The sequence below is a fragment of the Podarcis melisellensis genome (genome assembly GCF_964234715.1).
Source record: "Podarcis melisellensis genome assembly, chromosome: 2".
Taxonomy (NCBI): Eukaryota; Metazoa; Chordata; class Lepidosauria; order Squamata; family Lacertidae; genus Podarcis; species Podarcis melisellensis.
Window position 1 is genome coordinate 119,001,456 of NC_138529.1, and position 21,264 is coordinate 119,022,719.

The following is a 21,264-nucleotide window of genomic DNA, read 5'->3' on the forward strand; positions in this document are numbered from 1 at the left end:
TTTTTCGTCTTGCGAAGCACAAAATCCCATAGGAATGCATTGAAAATCAATTAATGCGTTCCTATGGTCAAAAAAAGTCCAAACAAAGCCAAATTTGGTACAACAAGAGTTTATTAAGTGCTCTTTAAAGTCACACATACTGTAAAGAGCATTTCAAAATTCAAACCCAGAATTTTTTTAAAAAAAACAGCAGAGTGGCCCAATGGTCACAGAAAATCATAAAAATGCAGAAAAAACCCACAAGCTTCCAGATTCTTGCAAACCCCTCCCCAACTGTTCCCCCAGCCACCCAGCACACAGAAATTCAAATCCAGAATTTTTGGTAAAAAAACAGCAGAGTGGCCCAATGGTCACAGAAAATCATAAAAATGCAGAAAAAAACACACAAGCTTCCAGATTCTTGCAAACCCCTCCCCAACACCAAGTCCTTGAATTCCAAACACCCCAAGCCAAAATCCAACCCCCCCCAAAAAGTTTTAAAAGCTTAACTTACTAAATGGCTGCAAAAGAAGTTTTGGAAAAGCTTCAAAAATCACCAAAGTCTTTAAAAACCTCAAAAAAGGCTACTATGTACACTGCATTCTATGAGTTGCTCCTCAAAGTCAAGTCGCAACTGTATTAATGGTGTTAAGAAAAAGGAAACAAACTTGCAAGACGTTTTCGTCTTGCGAAGCAAGCCCACAGGGAAATTCGTCTTGCGAAGCAGCTCAAAAAACGGAAAACCCTTTCGTCTAGCGAGTTTTTCGTCTTGCGAGGCATTCGTCTTCCGGGGCACCACTGTAATAATAAGAAGAATTTATTTGTACCCCGCCCATCTGGCTGGGTTTCCCCAGCCACTCTGGGCGGCTTCCAGCAAAGATTAAAAATACATAAAAATGTCACACGTTAAAAACATCCCTGAACAGGGCTGCCTTCAGATGTCTTCTAAATGTCAGGTAGTTGTTTATCTCTTTGACATCTGATGGGAGGGTGTTTGCCTGGTTCCCTGTAACCTCACTTCTCACAATGAGGAAACCGCCAGAAGGCCCTCGGAGCTGGACCTCAGTGTCCTGGTGGAAAGATGGGGGTGGAGACGCTCCTTCAGGTATACTGGGCCGAGTCCGTTTAGAGCTTTAAACGTCAACACCAACACTTTTTTAAAAATTAGGAATTCCAACATAACAATTTATCAAAAATAGATAATCCTCATTCCCCCCCATTTTTCCCTCCCCTCCCCCATATGTGTTTCTCAGCACATATTCTTCTCTGCATATTATAAAATTGTAAAGATCCTTAATTAATCTATCAGTATGTTACCACTAAAAAAATTGGGTATGTTTATTCAAAACCTGCCAAGGAGTCCAGTTCATTTTGTTGTTTCTTTAAGTACTTTGTAAAACTCTTGCCGCCGTTGTCGCATACATAAATATATTTCTGAATTTCCTTGGCAGGTCTTTTCCTACAATGCCTAACAAAAATGCTTCAGGTTTTTTTTACAAATGTTAATTGGAACATTTTCTTTAGCTCATTGTATATCATTTCCCAAATTTTTTAAATCTTACTACCGTCCCACCACATATGGTAAAAAGTCCCTTCTTTTTCCTTGCATTTCCAGCAGATATTTGAAGCAGTTTTAGACATCCTTCCTATCTGCACTGGTGTTATGTACCATCTATACATCATTTTCATGTAATTTTCTTGCAGCAAAGAACAATCTGTAAATTTTAAATCAGTTTTCCACAACCTTTCCCAGTCTTCCAACATAGTTTGACCTATATCTTGTGCCCATTTAATCATAACTGATTTCACCTCTTCATCTTTTGTTTCCCATTCTAGCAGAACACTATATGCACCTTTTGTTTCAGTCACCTCAGGGACGTCTTAAGCTTCACTTTTCACCTGCTCCATCTAGTTTTTCCTCGACAGGGATAGTCTGCCCACAAGCATCCATGTTCTGCTCACCTCCTGACAGGATTATTGTAACATGTGGTGTTTTCCCCAATACAGTAGGGATGCTTCAGTTGCTACAAGATAAAGCTGACAGGATTTTCATTGCCACAGCTCATTTAGACCTCACCAGGGCCAAAAGACCCTCTGCCTGTTTGTCTGGTTCTGAGTTTAATTCAAAGTGCTAGTATTGTTTTAGAAAGTCCCCGGTGGCTTGAGGCTCCTTCTCCTCCCCTGGCCTCCTCTGTGGAGACTTTTCTCTCTCTCCTTTCCCTTCTTCCTGGAGGTGGAGTGGGCGACAACAACAACTAACAGTTTTTTTCTTCACAGACTTTCTAAAATGTTTTCAGGACTTTAGACATTGCCTGTAGCTCTGTTTTCCTGCTGGAAAGCTTTGTTATGTGGTTTTAAACCACTCTTGAATCAAGTTAGGGAGATGGTGGCATGAAGATGAACAAATAACAAAGCAGCTGTTTGAGGCAGCCCTTCCAGGAAGGAGGAGGCAGCCATTTCCCCTCCCTTTCTGCTTCACTGCCAGCCCTCCACAAAATGGCTTCCGTCCCCGACAAGCAGGCCGGGTGGGGCTGCCTCAGCCTCCCGCTTCCCTCCCTGCAGAGGAGACCTTTGGTGCAAGGGAGAGCAGCCATGCAAGGCAGAAACCGAAAGCCACAGCAGCCCACAGATCAGGTTGCCTGACTGGGAGATCGGCAGGCAGAAATGTCGCTCAGGGGAAGATGTTTTCTTTCTCCCCACAATGTCCCTCAGCGCCCAGATGGGGAGACCTTTGGCATTTCTCCCTCTTGGCCTGGCCTGGGCCCCCTCCAGCCTTGGAAAGACCCGTCTCCCTCAGCATGCAGGACAAAAGCCTGAGCCTCCACAGCTCTCTTCCTCAAGGCCAGGACTCCTGGGTCCCCTTTGGCAGGAGACTCGGCAGGAGCCAGGACTCCTGGGTCCCCTTTGGCAGGAGACTCGGCAGGAGCCAGGACTCCTGGGTCCCGTTTCTGGCAGGCAAAAGGCATCTTCCTCTCTAGCTGACTCTGCCTTCAAAAAAGTATTTCTATCCAGGTGGCATTCATGTTCTCATAACGGCCCTGACAGGCCCAAGGTCCCTGAGGGAGCTTCATGGCTGCGGGGGGATTTGAACCCAGGACTCCCAGGCTCCCATGTCCCAGTCAAACCACAGCCCCAGACTGGATCCTTGTAGGCTTCTCCACCTCTCAAGACTAGGCCTGCAGGGACATCTCTCCTGACCTTATTTTTGTCCCCTTCTTGGTATTGTGTAGAAACAGAATATGGAGTCTAACAAATAAATGATGGCATAAAAGTGTCCTTGGTGTGTTTCTCCGTTCCAAACTGGATTGTTTCCCAGGGGACTTTGTCCCCTTCTGCCTCCCTCAGCAACCTCTGAGTCAGGTTGGAAAGTCCCAGGGCAGTTCCCAGAAGAAGGCCTTTTTATTTTTAATGTTTGTTTTCATTTTTACTTATAAGAAGAATAGCTGAGGGTGCAGTAAACAGTCTTTGGCGAGTTCCAATAATCTAAATTTTGTTTGCATGCCAAGCTAGCAGAGGAATCTCAAGTGACTGCATCTCAGGCTGCTTGACTGACATTTCTCACATTTCTCACAGATTCATTAACACTGGTGTTTGTGTGTGTTTGTTTCCTGCCCTCTCTCTCTCTCTCTGCCACAAGACACTCTCCCCCATTTCTCCACAGTCCCTAGTTGTATTTCCTCGCTTTCCCCTTTTTGCGATCCTCCGCTGCCCCCTGCCGGCTGCTTTCTTCCCCAGCTGAAGTGGAAATCAGGTGATTTCTAGGAAATCCTTAAAGGAACCAGTTGAAGCAAGTCTGGGGTTGCAAAAAAATGGTCAAGGTTCCCACTTACGTCACAGCTTTGGAATCGGTGCCAGTGGGTGTATTCATACCTATGGTGTGGAAAAGCGGAAATATATAAAACTTTTACAAATCACGTAATTAGAAAAAAAACTAGAGTATGAGGGAAGTATAACAACTTATTAGAAAGAAAAACACCACTTTGGATATCCCCAGTGGAAGCTACCAGGAAAAGAACAAATATGGATAAGCAGTGGTTAACTTACAGTGAAATTTTATATCTTACAGGACAGGAGCCAAAACTGAGAAATCTCGAGGAATCAAGAAATCTGGTTACGGATTGGCTACATGTTGTTAGGGAAATTCTGGGAGAGAGGCTACTCGACAGTCCCAGCCACAAACCGGAGCAAAACAGTCGTCAGTAGACTTAGATCAAAGTTTATTGCGAAACAGGTTCAAACAATGGAATGAGCCCTGAGAAAGGGGCGACATTGACTTTTAAAACTTCCCACCACATCCCAGAATACAGTTGGTACAGCATCATCACTACATCACCAAAACGTCAAGAAAAAGGGAGGGTAACGTGGGATTAACATAAGGACACTGAGTCAAGGTAACACCCAAAGATAGGATTTGCACAGGCAAACATATCTCAAGTACCCAAAAACCAAAGAACAATTGCCTTTTCTCACGTGTCTGTACACCTAGGCGAGTCCGGTGATGAGCGCAAATGGCGTTGCAGTGAAGGAAATTGGTGGAACTAGTGATTTTATATGAATTTCTAAAGTTTTGAGGCTTTTCCTAAAGCTGATAGTCTGGCGGAAATACTTTGGTTTTGCTTGCAACATTGTAGCAGATTTAGAGAGAGTTAACAAGGCAATGAGGTTTCGATACACTCAGTCCATTGTTCTGGCAGCAGGGCTCCACTCAGCTGCTTAATGAGGGAGCAAACAGCTGGAGCGTAGCTTAAACTCAATTGGCTAGCTGTTAAATTCCAACACTTCTGATTGGTTATGGTGCATCAGCATGCAAATACACAGTTCAGTCATACGGTATACCAACATAGGATAACAGAAAGGAAAGACAAGACTTTATTGAGGGAATTTATGTGCTGTTTGATGCAACTTAGTGAAAGGACGAGGTCTTCTTGAGCTCATGGTACGTGTGGCGGGGAAGACAGAAGTCTCTCCCCCCCCCGCCCCGTCTCTATTGTATAACAAGCTACATCAGATTGATGAATTGTTTAAGACAGATAGGGAAAACGGCTTTGCTGAGCAAAAGTCTCAGTTTACCAAAGACTTATTAGATACAAATATAAAAGTATTATCAAAAATGTACAAACTGCTCTTGGGTAATTAAGAGGAATTGGTGAAATCGAGCACGATTAAGTGGGCACAAGATGTGGATCACAATATTGATCATGAATTATGGGGAAAGTTGTGGAAAAGTAAATATGAATTTTACAAAAAAAAATTCCTTCCAGTAGCACCTTAAAGACCAACTAAGTTAATTCTTGGTATGAGCTTTCGTGTGCATGCATGTTTTGCGAGATAAAAGAAAATATGATGAAATAGCCCACAGATGGCATTTAACACCCACCAGATTGGTGAGAATGTCTAAAAAAAGAAAAAGGTCTATGTTGGAAGTGTAATAAAATTGAGGGATCTTTTATTCACATGTGGTCCTGTAAAATAATTAAGGAATATTGGGAATTGAATGAAATAAAAAAGATACTTAAAAATCTTTCCCCAAAACACCTGAGTTTTTCCTCTTGGAGATGGTAACAATGGAGGCCCCCTCAAAAGCAAAAGAGTTTACTACTAGATGCCACCGCCACAGTTTACTGGCACAAAGGTGGGGAAGAAGCATAATTTATTATTATTATTATTATTACCCCGCCCATATGGCTGGGTTTCCCCAACCACTCTGGGTGGCTCCCAACCAAACATTAATACACAATACAGCATCAAACATTAAAAACTTCACTAAACAGGGCTGCCTTCAGATGTCTTCTAAAAGTCAAATAGTTGTTTATTTCCTTGACATCCGATGGGAGGGCGTTCCACAGGGCGGGCGCCACTATCGAAAAGGCCCTGTGCCTGGTTCCCTGTAACCTCACTTCTCACAATGAGGGAACCACCAGAAGGCCCTCGGAGCTGGACCTCAGTGATGAGCGATGGGGGTGGAGACGCTCCTTCAAGTAAATAATTCTTTTTTTTTTTAATTCATCCCCACCCCACGGAGGCTTGTTTTCAAGGTGGGCATGCACCCCTACCCATTCTCCCATTTAGCAATGAAGGAGCTGGTGGAGCTGCCCAAACTTTAACATACAACGCAGTCTACATCCTTCTAAGATTATACAATAAAATTATAATGATACAGGAATAATAATTTGGGATGCTTTGCAACCATCAGTTCAGTTCTCCATGTGTTGCCTCCATGTACTATTATCTGCATGTGTACATGTGCAAAACCTTGCCAACAAAGGTCCGTATAGTTAAAGCCATGGTTTTCCCGGTAGTGATGTATGGAAGTGAGAGCTGGACCGAGGACTTCCGGTCGGCGCCAGCGTTAATGGCGGTCCTTGCTTCGAGCTCCGAAGCAGGACTGCTCCACGAGTTCGGGTCTGACCCGCTACGGCGAGCGGGGGACCCCTAAAATCACAGGCGCTGAAGCCTGTGGACAAGGAGACGCGGTGGGCACCTTTGCGCCCCCCGGTACTGTGAAAGAGCCTTTTTAAAGGCTCCGGAGCGGCATCGGGAGTGAGCGCGGTGCTGAGAGTCACTACCCAGCCCGTGGAGTGAAGCCGCGTCGCCATCAACGGAGAGCGCCGATTCCTTCCTGAAACTACGGATTGACGGTAACACCCGTGAGTAAGACTGAGAGATTTAACGGGACATCAAATTTTAACATTTGGCTGAAAACGGGAACGGCTTAAATGAAGGAAGTCTGCCTCCCCGAACTGCATGTTAAACAGAGCAACGAAAGAATAAGCTGCATTTAAAAGGAAAATTCTTTCTTTTTTTTTATCTGTCAAACCTGACATTGAACTTAAACCTCCCCCCATCAGGCAGGAGAAGGGGGGAAGATAATTGGACACTGCTAACCTGCATTAAAATAAGCGGAAGGAAAAAAGTTTTTCACTGCCAAACCCCCCGGAATCGGGCTGCCTGAATAAGGCACCGGGAAAGCGAACTGTCAAAACAATTTTGGATACAAAGTGGACTTTACCTGAAACAAAATTACGGGACTTTAGAGGAACTATTTTGCTGAACTTCTGTTGTAACAAAGTAAGGATTTACAGTTTGACTCTTGAACTTTTTCATCGCTCTATGTTTCCTTGTTTCTTTGTCTCTTATTTCCATTTGGATACAATCGAATGCTCCCTCTAGAGGGTTTAAAGGGAAACAGTTTCATTGAAGAAGAAATAGTGGGATTTTCCACTTGTAAACTTTTCCTGTGAGAACGACCTTGAGGACATGAGCGCCCCAGCGGATGAGATATCAACTAGATCCAAGGCAAAGCTTGCACAAAGAAAAAGGGGCTCAATATCAGGAGCAACACCAGCTGCACAGGAGAAGGCAACTACAGCATCAATGGATCCTGTGACACAGGCATTGCTTAAAATAAATCAGTCTTTGGAAATATTGACAAAGCAGTCTGCAGAAAATTCTAAAAAACTGACAGAATTGACAGCAAGATTGGACCTGAATACTGCAACTGTGACATCTAATACAGACTCTATAAATAGATTAATACAGGAAAGCACAGAAACAAGAAAAATTGCTGAAAGTGCTAAAAGCACTGCAGAGGAGACAAGGCAAAAATTTATCCCGATTGCAAAAAAAGTGAATGAACATGACGCAACTCTGGCTTTAATGGAACTGCAGAGGAAGGAGAAGAATCTGAAATTAAGATCAATTCCTGAAAGTGAGGGGGACAACCTCGTGGGATTCCTTACAGAGAACTTTGTGGAATTTTGGCAAGATGAATTGGAGGTAGATGAGGAGATTGTAATAACCACAGCCTTTCGGCTGGGCAGGAGACAAGGCAAGAAGCCAAGGGATTGCCTAATTACATTGAGATCAAAGGAAGAAAGAGATAGAATATTGAATTTGCACTATCAAAAGGCACTGGTGATCCAGAACTCTCAGGCACAGATCTTCAAGGACATCCCTAAATACATTTTGGAGGTGAGAACCCTCTACAAAGATCTGGTAGACCTGCTGAAGAAAAATTCCATCCCATTCAGGTGGGAGTTTCCACAAGGATTGTCCTTCAACTTCAAAGGTAAGAAGATTAAAATAAGAACAATTCAAGACAAAGAACAGTTTTTGGAGAAAAACTCAGAGGATCTGCAGAAAGGAACGGTAGGAGAGGAAGAAATAACTGACATTGTAAATCTATCATTTGGACTTCCCTCAATACCAACGGAGGAAGAACAAAAACTTGGAGCAGTCGGAGGAAAAGGCACTTAATAACAAAATGTCTCTGCAACTTTTGAGTTGGAACTGCAACGGTTTGAACCTTCCCCGAAAAAGACGCCAAGTTTTTAACATTTTAAAGAAAGAACAATTAGACATAATATGCCTGCAAGAAACTCACATTGCCAGGATACACAGGAAACTTTTGATAAATAAGAGACTGGGACAGGAATTTATCTCATCAGACAAAGTCAAAAAAAAGAGGTGTGGTGATTTATGCAAAAGAAAAATTGGCCCCAAAAATGATATTCAAAGATGAACAAGGAAGATACCTGGCAATTGAAATTCAAATTCAAGGAGAAAAAGTTTTGATAGTAGGAGTTTATGAACCAAATGAAGGGAAGGCTGAATTTTTTAAGAAGTTGCATGAGACTCTAATGGATTTCCTTGACTACAAAATCGTAATGATGGGAGATATGAATGGAGTTGTCTCCACAAACATGGACAAAGCGCAGAGACATGTGATCTCTAAAGAAGGGAGATTACCAAAGACCTTTTTTGAAATGACTGAAACTATGGACCTTATTGACATTTGGAGAACAAGGAACCCTCTTGAGAGAGAGGGAACTTTTTTCTCTGAAGCAAAAATGACATGGACAAGAATTGACCAAATTTGGGTAACTAGTAGCCTGGCGCCAAGAGTTAAAAAAACAGAAATCTGCCCAAAAACCTGCTCCGACCATAACGCAGTAAAGATGGAGATGAAACTAACAACAACTGGATCCTTTAGATGGAGAATGAATGACACCCTATTTAGAGATGAAGAGATTTTTAAGAAGGCCCAAAAAACATTGAAAGATTACTTTGAGATAAACTTGAGAACAGATGTGGAGAAAAGAACAATCTGGGACGCTAGTAAGGCCGTGATGCGTGGTTTCCTAATCCAACAGAACTCCATAAAGAGGAATAAGCAAAATGAGAAGAAAGCAAAAATTTTGGAAAAAATGAAAGAAGGAGAAAAGAAATTGAGATCTAAACCAAAGTCTCAAGAGATCTTGAGAGAAATAAAATATTATCAGACGCAATATATGGAACTGATGACTCAAGAAATAGAATGGAAAATAAAGCAAATGAGACAAAAGACCTTTGAATCAGCAGACAAATGTGGGAAACTTCTGTCATGGCAATTGAAAAAGAGGCAAAAATTGAACACTGTGACATGCCTTGAAGTGGATGGGAAAATCATCCATAAGCCGAATGAGATAAGTAATTGTTTTCAAAGCTTTTTTAAGAAATTGTATGCACAAGGGCCAGTAAATGAACAAGAAATAAATGAATTTATTAAAAAATATGGACTACCAAAAATTTCAGAACAAAGCAAAATGATTCTGAATGAGAAAATAACAGCACAAGAAATAGAGGGTGCCATTCAGAACATGCAATTGGGGAAATCTCCAGGACCAGATGGTTTGACTGCAAGATACTATAAGGCGTTGAAGGAATGGTTAATACAACCATTGAAGGAAGTATGCAATGAAATTCTGGAGGGGAAAAAGGCTCCCGAATCGTGGGAAGAGGCATTTATCTCACTTATACCGAAAACAGAGACTGAAAAGAATCAGGTTAGGAACTACCGCCCTATATCTTTACTGAATGTGGATTACAAAATTTTTGCAGACATTTTGGCAAAAAGACTTAAAAGAGTGCTGTTAGGGGAGATTCACAAGGACCAGACAGGCTTTCTCCCTGGGAGACAAATGTCAGAAAATGTGAGGAACATTATAGACATTTTGGAGTTATTAGAGGTGGACATTAACAGGAAAGCTGTTTTGATTTTTGTGGACGCGGAGAAAGCCTTTGACAACATTTGCTGGAGTTTTATGAAGAAGAATCTCCAAGGGATGGGGGTAGGCCAAGGTTTTGAAAACGGTATAGGTGCAATATACTCTAAACAAAAAGCGAAGTTAATTGTAAACAATGTGGTAACGGAGGAAATACCAATAGAAAAAGGGACACGACAGGGATGCCCAATATCCCCTTTGCTCTTTATATCAGTCCTGGAGGTTCTGTTAAATATGATTAGAAGGGACCAGTTGGTTAAAGGTATTCAGGTCGGAGTCAAAAATTACAAGTTAAGGGCATTCGCAGATGACTTAGTGTTAACTTTGCAACAGCCAGACACTAGTACCAAAAGAGTACTAGAATTAATTGAGATATTTGGTCAAGTAGCAGGATTTAAACTGAATAAACAGAAAACGAAAGTGTTGGAAAAAAATTTAACAATGGAAGAAAGAGAGAGATTTCAGAGTGAAACAGGGTTGGAAATAACAAAAAAAGTGAAATACCTGGGGGTGAACTTAACATCTAAGAATGTGAACTTATTTAAAGACAATTACGAAAAGTGTTGGACAGAAGTAAAGAAAGATTTAGAAATATGGTCTAGACTGAGACTTTCCTTGTTAGGCCGAATTGCTGTTATCAAGATGAATGTATTGCCTAGAATGTTATTTTTGTTTCAGACGTTACAGATTTTAGACAAGATGGACTGCTTCAAGAAGTGGCAGAAAGACATATCCAAATTTGTCTGGCAGGGCAAAAAGCCCAGAATAAAATTTAAGATTTTAACTGATGCAAAAGATAGAGGGGGCTTTGCCCTGCCGGACTTAAGACTCTATTATGAATCAGCAGCTTTTTGCTGGTTGAAACATTGGCTGCTTCTTGAAGATACAGACATTTTGGATTTGGAAGGGTATGAGAATAACTTCGGTTGGCATGCATATTTATGGTATGACAAGGCAAAGGTGTATAAAAGTTTCAAAAACCATATTGTTAGGAAAGCACTATATAACGTTTGGATTCGATATAAAGACTTGTTGGAAAGTAAAACCCCCAGGTGGTTGTCACCAATGGAAGCTAAGGCGGTGAAAAAACTTAATATGGATCCTAAATGGCCAAAATACTGTGAAATCCTAGAACAAGATGGTGAGAAGTTTAAACTTCAGAGTTATGAGAGACTAAAGTTCAAAGTTCGAGATTGGTTACATTACCGTCAGATAAATGAGACATTTAAGCAGGACAGGAAAATAGGATTTCAGAAGGAGAGGTCAAAGTTAGAAACAGAACTGTTAGAACCCAATACTAAGAACTTGTCTAGAATGTATAATTTGCTGTTGAAATGGAATACACAGGATGAAACAGTGAAATCAGCTATGATTAAATGGGCACAGGATATCGGTCATGACATTATGTTTGCTGACTGGGAACAGTTATGGACCACCGGTGTCAAATTCACGGCATGTAATGCCTTAAAAGAGAACATAATGAAAATGATTTACAGGTGGTACAAGACCCCAGTCAAGCTAGCAAAAATATACCATTTGCCCAATAACAAATGTTGGAAATGTAATGAGACTGAAGGTACCTTCTACCACCTTTGGTGGACCTGCCCAAAGATTAAAGCCTTCTGGGAAATGATCTATAATGAAATTAAGAAGGTCCTTAAATGGACTTTTCCTAAGAAACCTGAGGCTTTTCTCCTGGGCATGGTTGGCCAATTGGTGTCAAAGAAGGACAGAACCTTTTTTATGTATGCTACCACAGCAGCAAGAATTCTTCTGGCAAAGTATTGGAAGATGCAAGAACTACCTACTCTGGAAGAATGGCAGACGAAGGTGACAGACTTCATGGGACTAGCAGAGATGACCGGCAGAATCCGAGATCAGGGGAAAGAGACAGTGGAAGAGGACTGGAAGAAGTTTAAATTATATCTTAAAAACTGTTGTAAAATTAAGGAGTGTTGAGATGTCAAGGGGTAAGAAGTAGAGAAATACAGCTGTTATTATTAAGTCTAAAGAAATTTAATGAAAGGGAATCAATAGATAAACTGATCAAAGGGTTGCTAAAGAACTTTGGAATAAGGATGCAGCGAAAGGGAGGTATGGGGAAGTCGGTATATGTTTAATGTGGTGTATGTTTTTGTTTTGTAATGTGTTTGTCTTTTATTATGTGTTGGAAAAATCAATAAAAAAATTTATAAAAAAAAAAGGAAGTGAGAGCTGGACCATAAAGAAAGCTATCGCCGAAGAATTGATGCTTTTGAATTAAGGTGCTGGAGGAGACTCTTGAGAGTCCCATGAATTGCAAGAAGATCAAACGCATCCATTCTTAAGGAAATTAGCCCTGAGTAATCACTGGAAGGAAAGATCATGAAGCTGAGGCTCCAATACTTTGGCCACCTCATGAGAAGAGAAGACTCCCTGGAAAAGACCCTGATGTTGAGAAAGATGGAGGGCACAAGGAGAAGGGGACGACAGAGGACAAGATGGTTGGACAATATTCTCGAAGCTACAAACATGAGTCTGACCAAATTGCGGGAGGCAGTGGAAGACAAGAGTGCCTGGCGTGCTCTGGTCCATGGGGTCATGAAGAGTCGGACACGACTAAACAACAACAACATGTGCAAATGATTGTGCAGTGCTCCAATGTCGCCTTAAGTCGTGTTTTCTGTGAAGTCCTATTGTACGTAGCATAACTCACCCACCAAGGCCAGCCCAATACATTTTGACACCTGAGGCCGGCCCCCAAATGGCCTCCCACTCCCCACCAGGGAAGAAGGGGTGAGGGCAGATTTCTATTCAGGGCAGAGGGAGAAAATATACCTGTCTGTGTATGTGAATATTCTCAGGAACTTCAAAATCTCTGGAACTCCTGTGATAAGAAGGCAAGAACCACTAAAGACAAAGGGGCTGCACCCTTATTTATTTAAGTCAAACATATATTACACAAGTAAAAAAAATAATTACATCCAGTGTCTTCAAAGCAAAGTGCAGCAAATCCACTGGGTTAGGCGAGAAGAGTCCTGCGGCCCTGGAGGTCTCCTTGCTGGCTTCCTCCTTGGCTGTCAGCAGGATGAGTCCCTCTCAACTCCTGCAGGAGAGTCACTACACCCCATCCCCTCAGCCTCTCTACCTCCTCTCAGTTCCCTGCTTCTCCATTTCCCCCTTCAGCTGCTTCTTCCTCCCTCTCCAGCCTGTTTCTCAACTCACTGCCCCAGGGCATCATGGGAGGTCCATGGTGGAGCCCCAGAGAACAGCAGCTGGTTGTCCTGGACGTGGAGCTCCATGAACCAGGCTGGAGAACTGGAGCCTTGAAGGTATCGGGACAGAAGGAGGGTCTGGAGGAAACTGCCTCAGCAGCTGCCATTGCCACGGGGAGGGTCTAAACGCCCCCTGGAGCTCCTCATTCTCTGCCCAGCCTGAGGATGTTTGAGAAGAGTCATCAACTCCAGCAGAGGTCACCTCTGGCCCACTCTGGATCTAGTCAGACAGGACAGTGAGGTTCTGGGGATGTAGAAGGTGACCCAGGAGGGCTGGTGGTGGACGTCCCTCCCATCTGCAGAGGAACTGGAGCACGGCTCTTGGTCAACAGACAAAACCCCTCCATATCCAGATGTAACCGGAGATGATGTCCTCCTTGGCTTCTACGGGATCAATGGCCAACATCTGTTCTTCATCTTCTGAGGCAGATTTGCAAACTTCCAGATCAGAATCGGATCCAATTCTGACAGCCTCTCTAGTCTTCAGCCACTCAGTTCCTTCACACAGAAGGTGGGTGGAAAACACTTCAGCCAGAGCAGTTAGGCTGGCTTTTATACATTCCATGACATTACATCCGTTCAGCCAAAGGCTGGGCTGCCCAAGAATCAAGTTGGCAGTAACAATTTAGCCTATTTCATGCATGATACACCCAAAGCAGTTCTCAGATGTTGCCTTTCCTTCCATTTGGATGGAAAGTGAGTGACATAAGATTGGGGAAGGGCTTGTGGAGGGAACCACAGCAACAAAGAACCAAGAGATACCATCAAAATCACTGCAAGTGGTTGTCAATCTCCTCATCCCTTTTTAATATTATAATTTTTAAAATGTATTTCTATTAAAGATTTCTTAGTTTACAAAAATATGTGCAATGTCTCTTATTTCAAGTTGTGTTTTGTACAGATTAGTTCCATTTGTTGTGAGACATTAGTCTCCTCATTAATTTTAAAAGCTTTTAGTTGCATATTTCTGGAGGATTTCTCATTAATACAAGCACATTTCTGCAAAGCAAAATTGGCCAAAATCCATCAGAGAAGCACGATTACCCTCAAATTCAAGTTACACCTGGAGTCAGAATGAATGGGTGAGAGCCAGGATTAAGGAACATCAGAATCAGCATTAAAGGACAGCAGGAGCTCTGAGTCTCTGCAATTCACAGCAAAACTTGGGCAGGCTCCTTCTGGTCTCATCTCACACACCAGGCTGGTATGAAACTGCAGAAATAAAGAACAGGAGTGTTTCAAAGTTAAGCCAACATCATGGTGTGGGGGCATCAGCATTACAGAGCCAGTGGGAACCCAAAGGATATCTAGTCCAGCCTCCCAAGGAAAGCCACCATCCCTCATCATGTCAGATCAGACATGAGATATGCTAGGAGCATCACCAAAATGGGCCTGCAAAGCAAATGCCTGCAGAGGGCAGCTCAAGCAAGTGAGCCAAGCTGCACACTTTGGGGGAATACCAGAAGGACACAAAGCAGTCCTACCAGAAGGAAAACTCCCTTCCAGAACCCCTTCCAAGATCTCTCATTTGGATCCTGCGTAGAACCCATTTGTCAGGTAGAGGAGCTCAGATGAAGAGACAGAATGAGCCACAAGAGCGATTTTCAGCTCAACGGACACTGCAGATTATGTCACTCTTGGAAACCCCAAGGGGGGTAACAGCTTTTCCCCATTTGAGGATGTTCCCCACGGAGTCTTCTGCAAGAGCCCCTCTTTGCCCCCACCTGCCCCCCCACTTACCCCTGGTGGAGCTGTCAGGCCCCTGGTCACTTGCTGCAAAAGGGAGGAAACACAAGAGTCAGGATCCCGGGGAGGGAGATCCCATCCCCCAGCCCTTCTCCTCCCTCCTTCCGACCCCATCCCAAATAGGTCTCAATATGGGGAGGGGCCTAAGAAGAGTTCAGGGACATGCAGCAAGAGGCAAGAGGGCTCAAGGGCAGCACTGGAGGGAGAAGCAGGTCCTGTGGGGCAAAGAGAGATGGGCACAGCCTGGCATGGAGGCATCGGGGGACTAGATCGGGGGTGGGTGCAATCTGGGCAGGAAGGGGGCAGAAAGGCAGAAGGGGTGGGGGAGAGCAATGGTGGGTTCCTGACACCCACAGACTTGAGCCACCCAACCAAATCTTTAGCTTCAGGTTCCAGAAAATTAAACCCCCAGAGACCCCTCTCTCTCCCCCCCTCGGCTCTTCCTCCTGCTCCTTCTTGGAGCCCCTCCCTCAGCCGACAGTCTCTCTGCAGCCTTTTCCTGGCCCTGAGGGGCCCCTTGCTGTCCAGAGACAGGCTGAGCAGACAGGCTTAAGCTTTCCATCAAGGTCTTGGGCTTCAGGACTAGGCCACCACCAGGTTTAGTTTTGTCTCTTTGAAACCTGTTCCTGCTCCATATTGGGGGGAAATATGGCAGACAGAGAGAGGGGAGGAGTCACTCACTTGGGGTTTCTTCGTAGGCTGATTTCCCTGTGAAGACAAAAGCAGAAGGTCAGAGCTGGAAGGGACCTCCAGAGGCCACCCAGACCTATTTCAACCATTTGGCTCTCAGATGCTGAAACCTTCCCAGCAGATGCTCCTCTTGTCTCTTCCAAAGACCTCCAAGGAAGGGGAGCCTAGAAGGGGATCTTTTCAAGGAACTCATTTTACAAAGAAGTAGAAAAAAATGAGGAAATTAAATTTTAAAAATCAACATGGGAACCAGGCAGTGGACAAATTCCAAGAGGGTAGAAGGAAACATTATCCAGTCCCTTCACTTACCAGTACTTATTCCTTTTCAGATTATTACTTCACTCCCAGCAGACTCTTAATCCTTAAATTTGCCCAGGGGGCGGGGGGAGGAAGGGATAATGAACACTGCAATTCTAGGCAAGTCTGCTCAGAAGAAAGTCCTATTCAGTTCAATACAGCGTCCTCCCAGATCAATATTTATTTATTCATTTATTGAAGATGGCAGGGTGGTTCACAACATAAAAATACAAAATGAGAGCACAAAATACACAACAAAGCAAAAACAAACCAGTAACTCTGCTCCCACAAACACATTTAAAAGGCCAAAGGCCTGGTTAGAGAGAAAGGTTTTTATCTGGCACCTAAAAAATTGTAAGGAAGGCTCCCTGCTAAGTGTGTACATGATTGAAGGTTTAGGATGGATTAAAACATCAGGTGGGAAGTGAATTTCTTGAGCACAGAGTGAGCGCAAAGCAATGACCAACAGGACTTTTGGTTCATGTTCAAAGAGTGTTTTATGGGGAGGGGTCTCTGTAGGGATACAAGGGCCAGTTGCCAGGAAGGCTCCACTAGCACATTCCCAGTCGGAGACCAAGACAGAAGGACACAGGAGAGGCAGAAAACTCGTCCAGGGTTTACTTACTGCGGATGAAGAAGATGATGGTCCCAAAGATCCCAGAGACCAGCAGGATAGCAGCCACAACACCCACAATGAGCCCCAGGTTACCTAAAAGGAGGCAAGAGACATTTTTATTGAGACTGGCAGCAGCAGCTCCCCAAGGCCTCAAGCAGGAGATCTGAGTGGAGGTGCTGAGCTATGAGCCCGAGAGGATTTTACATGTGCAAAGCAGGGACTCTTTCTCTCTCCTGACAGGCCAAGGTCTTCTCTGTAGTGGCCCCGACACAAGGGAGTTTTTCCCCACCAGAGTCCAGCATCAGAGCTCTTCAAAATAACCGATTTATTTAAGGAATACAGTTGACAGGCACACCTGTTTCATCACAGACTCCAGACTTAAAAGCAGATCTCCTCCTGCTCAGGCGCTTCAGCCTTCTCTGTCCTGACCCTGAGAGGAAGGGATTCCCTCCCCTCTGAAACCCCCCAGAGCCCAGCATTACAGGCCTTCAGGGAAGGCACAAACTCTTAGGAAGAGGCATCTTGTGTAGGGTTGCCATACGTCCGGTTTTTCCTGGACACGTCCTCTTTTTCAGACTTAAAATGTCTGTCCAGACAAATTTTTTAAATGAGGCAAAATGTCCTGGTTTTTTTGTTTGTGTAGAATCTCTGAAGTCCATAGCGCTAGTGAGTGAGCCCTGGTCCCCTCTCCCCTACCTGGGTGAGTCTTTGGCTCAAGGGCCACTTCCATAATTCTCGCTTGCCTGCCTGTGAGGAGAGGTGGGTGTGTTGGTGGGGAGGTGTGTGCCTGCATGAGCTCCTGCGGGGGAAGAGAGAGTTTGGCTCTTAGACATTCTGCTTGGCTTCCTGCTTTCCTGGCGCTGTGTGAGAGACGAGCATTGTTATTACAAAACCCTTAATAAAAAATATTTATAAAAAAAAAAAAAACCCCTTCTTGCTCTTCCCAGCGGTGTGCGGGTGTTTGGGCTGAGTGGAGATGAGTATCAGTTTTTCTAGCTGGGCACAAGTGTGAGGAGGAGCAAGTGAGAATCTTTTTCACTGTGAAGTCCAGTTCGTTGCCTTTTTTCAGTCGCAGTGACTGTGAGAAAGTTTGATTTTGAAGAAGGAAAATATGTGCCCACATTCTTTGACATCACAACTACTTGGGCTTAAAGGCAAAAAGGTGACAGCCAGTTTTTACCTACGACATCCAATTTGAGTTCAAGGCCTATGAGACCCTTGCCAGAAAAGCCTGCATCTCTGTCGAAATCTTCCGATTCCAATTCAGCTGCTTCCCTCCATAGACATAGACAGGATCCAACTGGGGTTCCCCATCTGAGGAGTTGGGTGGAAATCCCCCTCCCAGAGCCCACCCCTTCCCCTCCTGTCTGTCTGTCTGTCTCTCACCAGGCTCCTCCTCCCAGGCCACGTCCAGAGGCTTCTCCAGGCTGTCATGCTCCACGCGGCACCGGACGTGCTCCCTCTCCTCGGGGTCGATCTGGACACTGAGCAAGAGATAGTAGGTCCCGTCCGAGTTGGGGGCGACCAATCCTCGGAGGGTGCCCTCCTGCCAGACCTCCCCGTCCTTCACCCAGTTGGCATCAATCTCCTTGGGGTAGAAGCCGTGGACTTGGCAAACGAGGGTCTCCAGGCCATCATAGTCTGCCTTCCTGGTCACCTTCACCACCGGAGCCTCTGCAAAAAGGGCCACATTGGGGTTAACAGAGAGACATCCACAACGGGAGCCTGGAGGAATCCTGTATTTTTAAAGAGCAGAGGAGCAGGGACCCAAGGGGCAACCTAGTCGCAATCTCACATCTGCAAAAATTAAAAATAACTGTGAATAAATGCGATTCCTCAACCTGCCTTGGCATCTTCCCCAGTCAGTGTCTATGATGGAACAGTTTTCAGATGTTTTATCCTTTGTTTGCCAAAGCAGACTCCTTTGGGAGGGAGGATTGGTACAAATTAAATTAATTTATCATCTTGATAAAGCTCTAACACTACTCAACAATGACAACTTGTGTTTCCAAGATTGTCCCAGGGAGCTGCCTCTAGGCTGAGGGGGCAAATTTCACCCGGTCCTCAATGGCGGGATTCATTCAGATCCTTCCAAGTTGCAAGTCACGAACTGAGGGCAGCTCAGGCTGATCCTGGTTCCTCTCTTGAGGGGGAAGAAATGCTGGACTGGCTGCTCTCTGTGCTCTGGGACTTTTCAGCCCAATAGTGAACAAAGCCAACAGCCCTGGGAAAGACAGAGCTCCTTTCTTTTTCTTCTTTTTTTTCTTTTCAACTTTTATTTTGCTTTAAAAAGGTATATATAAATATAGACAACCAAAATTACAAAGGAAAATTCCTTAATAGTAATTTAAAAAAACTACAAAATACTACAAAAAATATCGAAGTACATGACACAGAACATAAGCAACTATAGGAAAGATAAAAGAAAAGAAAAAAGAAAAATAGAAAAAAAGAAAAAGAAAGAGGAAGATGAGCCAAAGCAGGAAAGCTCATCTATTGTACACTTCCGTCAAGCTCACAACAGATCGTTATTCTTATCAATTATCTCTATCTGCATTCCAAAGGAATCCCTCATCTTGGTATGAGGGAACATTTCTCTATGCAGCATCATTCTAAACATAGCCAGATCTTTGTTGCTGAGCCCTTGTCCCCTAAATAATTATTTAAACATTCCCATTCTTCTTTCACCAATTTTTTAGGTTTATCTCTTATTGCATCTGTCAGCTTTGCGAGCTCCAAGTACTCGCACTGTTTGACTACCCATTCCTCTTTAGTGGGTGTATTTTTATCTTTCCAGTGTTTTGCCACTATAACCCTTGCTGCTGACGTTGCATACATAAATAGCCTAGTTTTGTTTTTGGGAATATTATCTGAAACCATTCCTAATAAAAATTCTTCCGGTTTCTTGCTAAATGTAGTTTTTATCAATCTCCTTATCTCTTCATAAATCATGTTCCAAAATCTTTATATCTCTAGACAGGACCACCACATATGGTAGTATGTTCCTATCTGTTCCTTACATCGCCAGCACTTGTTATTGTTTGATTTATTTATTTTTGCAAGTTTTACAGGTACCACCTATAGTACATTTTCATAAGATTTTCCCTTATAAGGAAACAAGGCGTGAATTTTATATTTTTAGTCCATAATTCATTCCAAATATTGGGTTTGATCGTATGTCCCAGGTCCCTCTCCCATTTTACTATAATTTCTTTGATATCTTCCTCCTTTCTTTGCCAATTCAAAAGTAGTTTGTACATTTTAGAAAGTGTCTTTTGATTATTATATAAAATATCCTTCTCCAGATAGGATTTTTTTTTGTCAAATCCTTTATTTTCGGATCACTGCTTGTTTCCTCTACTAAATCCTTATATGTTAGCCAATCACTGTTCATATTTATCCTGTGAACCGACACAGATTCCATTTGTGACAGCCATCATGGTGTTTTGGTTACTACTGATTTTTTACTCCTCTCCCATACTTCATATAATGCCCTTCTCACAATATTATTTAAAAATCCTTTGTGGGATTTAGCCTATGTAGCCATGCCACCCGTACACAATATCCCATCCCTCCAGATCTAGGACTTCCGTGTTTTTAATTAATATCCAGTCCTTAATCCATGTCCAACATGCTGCCTCAATGTACAGTTTAAGGTCAGGGACCGCGAAGCCTCCTTTTTCCTTCAACTCTGTTAGTAGCTTAAATTTTATGCGTGGTTTTTTCCCTTGCCAAATAAACTTGGCAAGGTCTTTCTGCCATTCCTTAAAACACTTTACGCCTCTAATTATAGGTATTGTTTGGAACATAAAAATCATCTTTGGCAATACCATCATTTTAACTGTGGATATTCTCCCCCACAGGGACAAATTCAATTTTCCCCAAGTCTCTAGTTCTTTTTTTATTTCCTTCCACTTCTCATAATTGTCCTTATATAAGTTTATATTCTTATTGGTGATCCAAACCTCCAAATAATTTACCTTATTGGCTACCTTTAAACCTGTTGTATTTTCCAGTTCCTCTTGTTCCAACTTACGTAAATTTTTCGTTAATAATTTGGATTTTCCTTTATTCAGTTTGAACCCAGAGACTTTCCCAAATTCTTCCAATTGTGCAAGCGTTTTTTGGATACTTTCCACTGGGTTTTCAGTGGTTACGATTACATCATCGGCAAAGGCTTTAATTTTGTAGTATCGAGTTCCTAGGTTAATTCCTCTTATATTTTTATCCTTTCTTATTGCTATTAAAAGTGGTTCCAAGGTGGCAATAAAAAGAAGTGGGGAGAGAGGGCACCCCTGTCTTGTCCCCCTTTCGATGCTGAACTCTTCGGTGATCTCGTTATTTATTAGCAATTTTGCTTTTTGGTTATCATATATCGCCCTAATTCCATTAATTATTTTCTCCCCTATGTCCAGACCTTTGAAAGTTTCCAATAGGAAATTCCATGATACTCTATCAAAAGCTTTTTCTCCATCAACCAATAACATGGCCATCTTTTTACTTGGTTTCATTTCCACATACTCCAACAGGTCAATTATTATCCTTGTATTGTCTTTTATATGTCTATCTGGTAAGAAGCCCGCCTGGTCTCTGCTGATTATTTTTAGAGTCTTTTTAAATCTATTAGCCATCACCCCAT

The 21,264-nt window shown here is 43.1% G+C and overlaps 1 protein-coding gene and 1 long non-coding RNA gene across 5 annotated transcripts in view; one reads left to right on the forward strand and one right to left on the reverse strand.

The window, feature by feature from the left end:
- Positions 1 to 21,264, reverse strand: part of LOC309364986 (major histocompatibility complex class I-related gene protein-like) — a 91,067-nt gene that overhangs the window by 45,205 nt on the left and 24,598 nt on the right. Inside the window, exons 4-8 of one of the 4 annotated variants that reach the window (XR_014165907.1) lie at positions 18,012 to 18,299; positions 16,635 to 16,718; positions 15,643 to 15,730; positions 15,017 to 15,049; positions 12,913 to 14,488 (exon numbers count right to left, since the gene is read on the reverse strand). Coding sequence is in view for 3 of the 4 variants with exons in the window: in XM_081903056.1 (XP_081759182.1) it covers positions 17,774 to 17,939; positions 17,978 to 18,299 (488 nt within the window). In the remaining variant the exon portion in view is untranslated. Of the gene's footprint in view, positions 1 to 12,912; positions 14,489 to 15,016; positions 15,050 to 15,642; positions 15,731 to 16,634; positions 16,719 to 17,758; positions 17,940 to 17,977; positions 18,300 to 21,264 lie in introns of those variants that run through there. The other 3 variants (XM_081903057.1, XM_081903056.1, XM_081903058.1) reach the window with 3 other exon arrangements.
- The window catches only part of LOC309365273, an 89,133-nt gene continuing 69,751 nt past the window's right edge, over positions 1,883 to 21,264 (forward strand). The window contains exons 1-2 of the long non-coding RNA XR_014165941.1: positions 1,883 to 2,613; positions 4,046 to 4,107. This is a non-coding gene — a long non-coding RNA (uncharacterized lncRNA). The remainder of the gene's footprint in view (positions 2,614 to 4,045; positions 4,108 to 21,264) is intronic.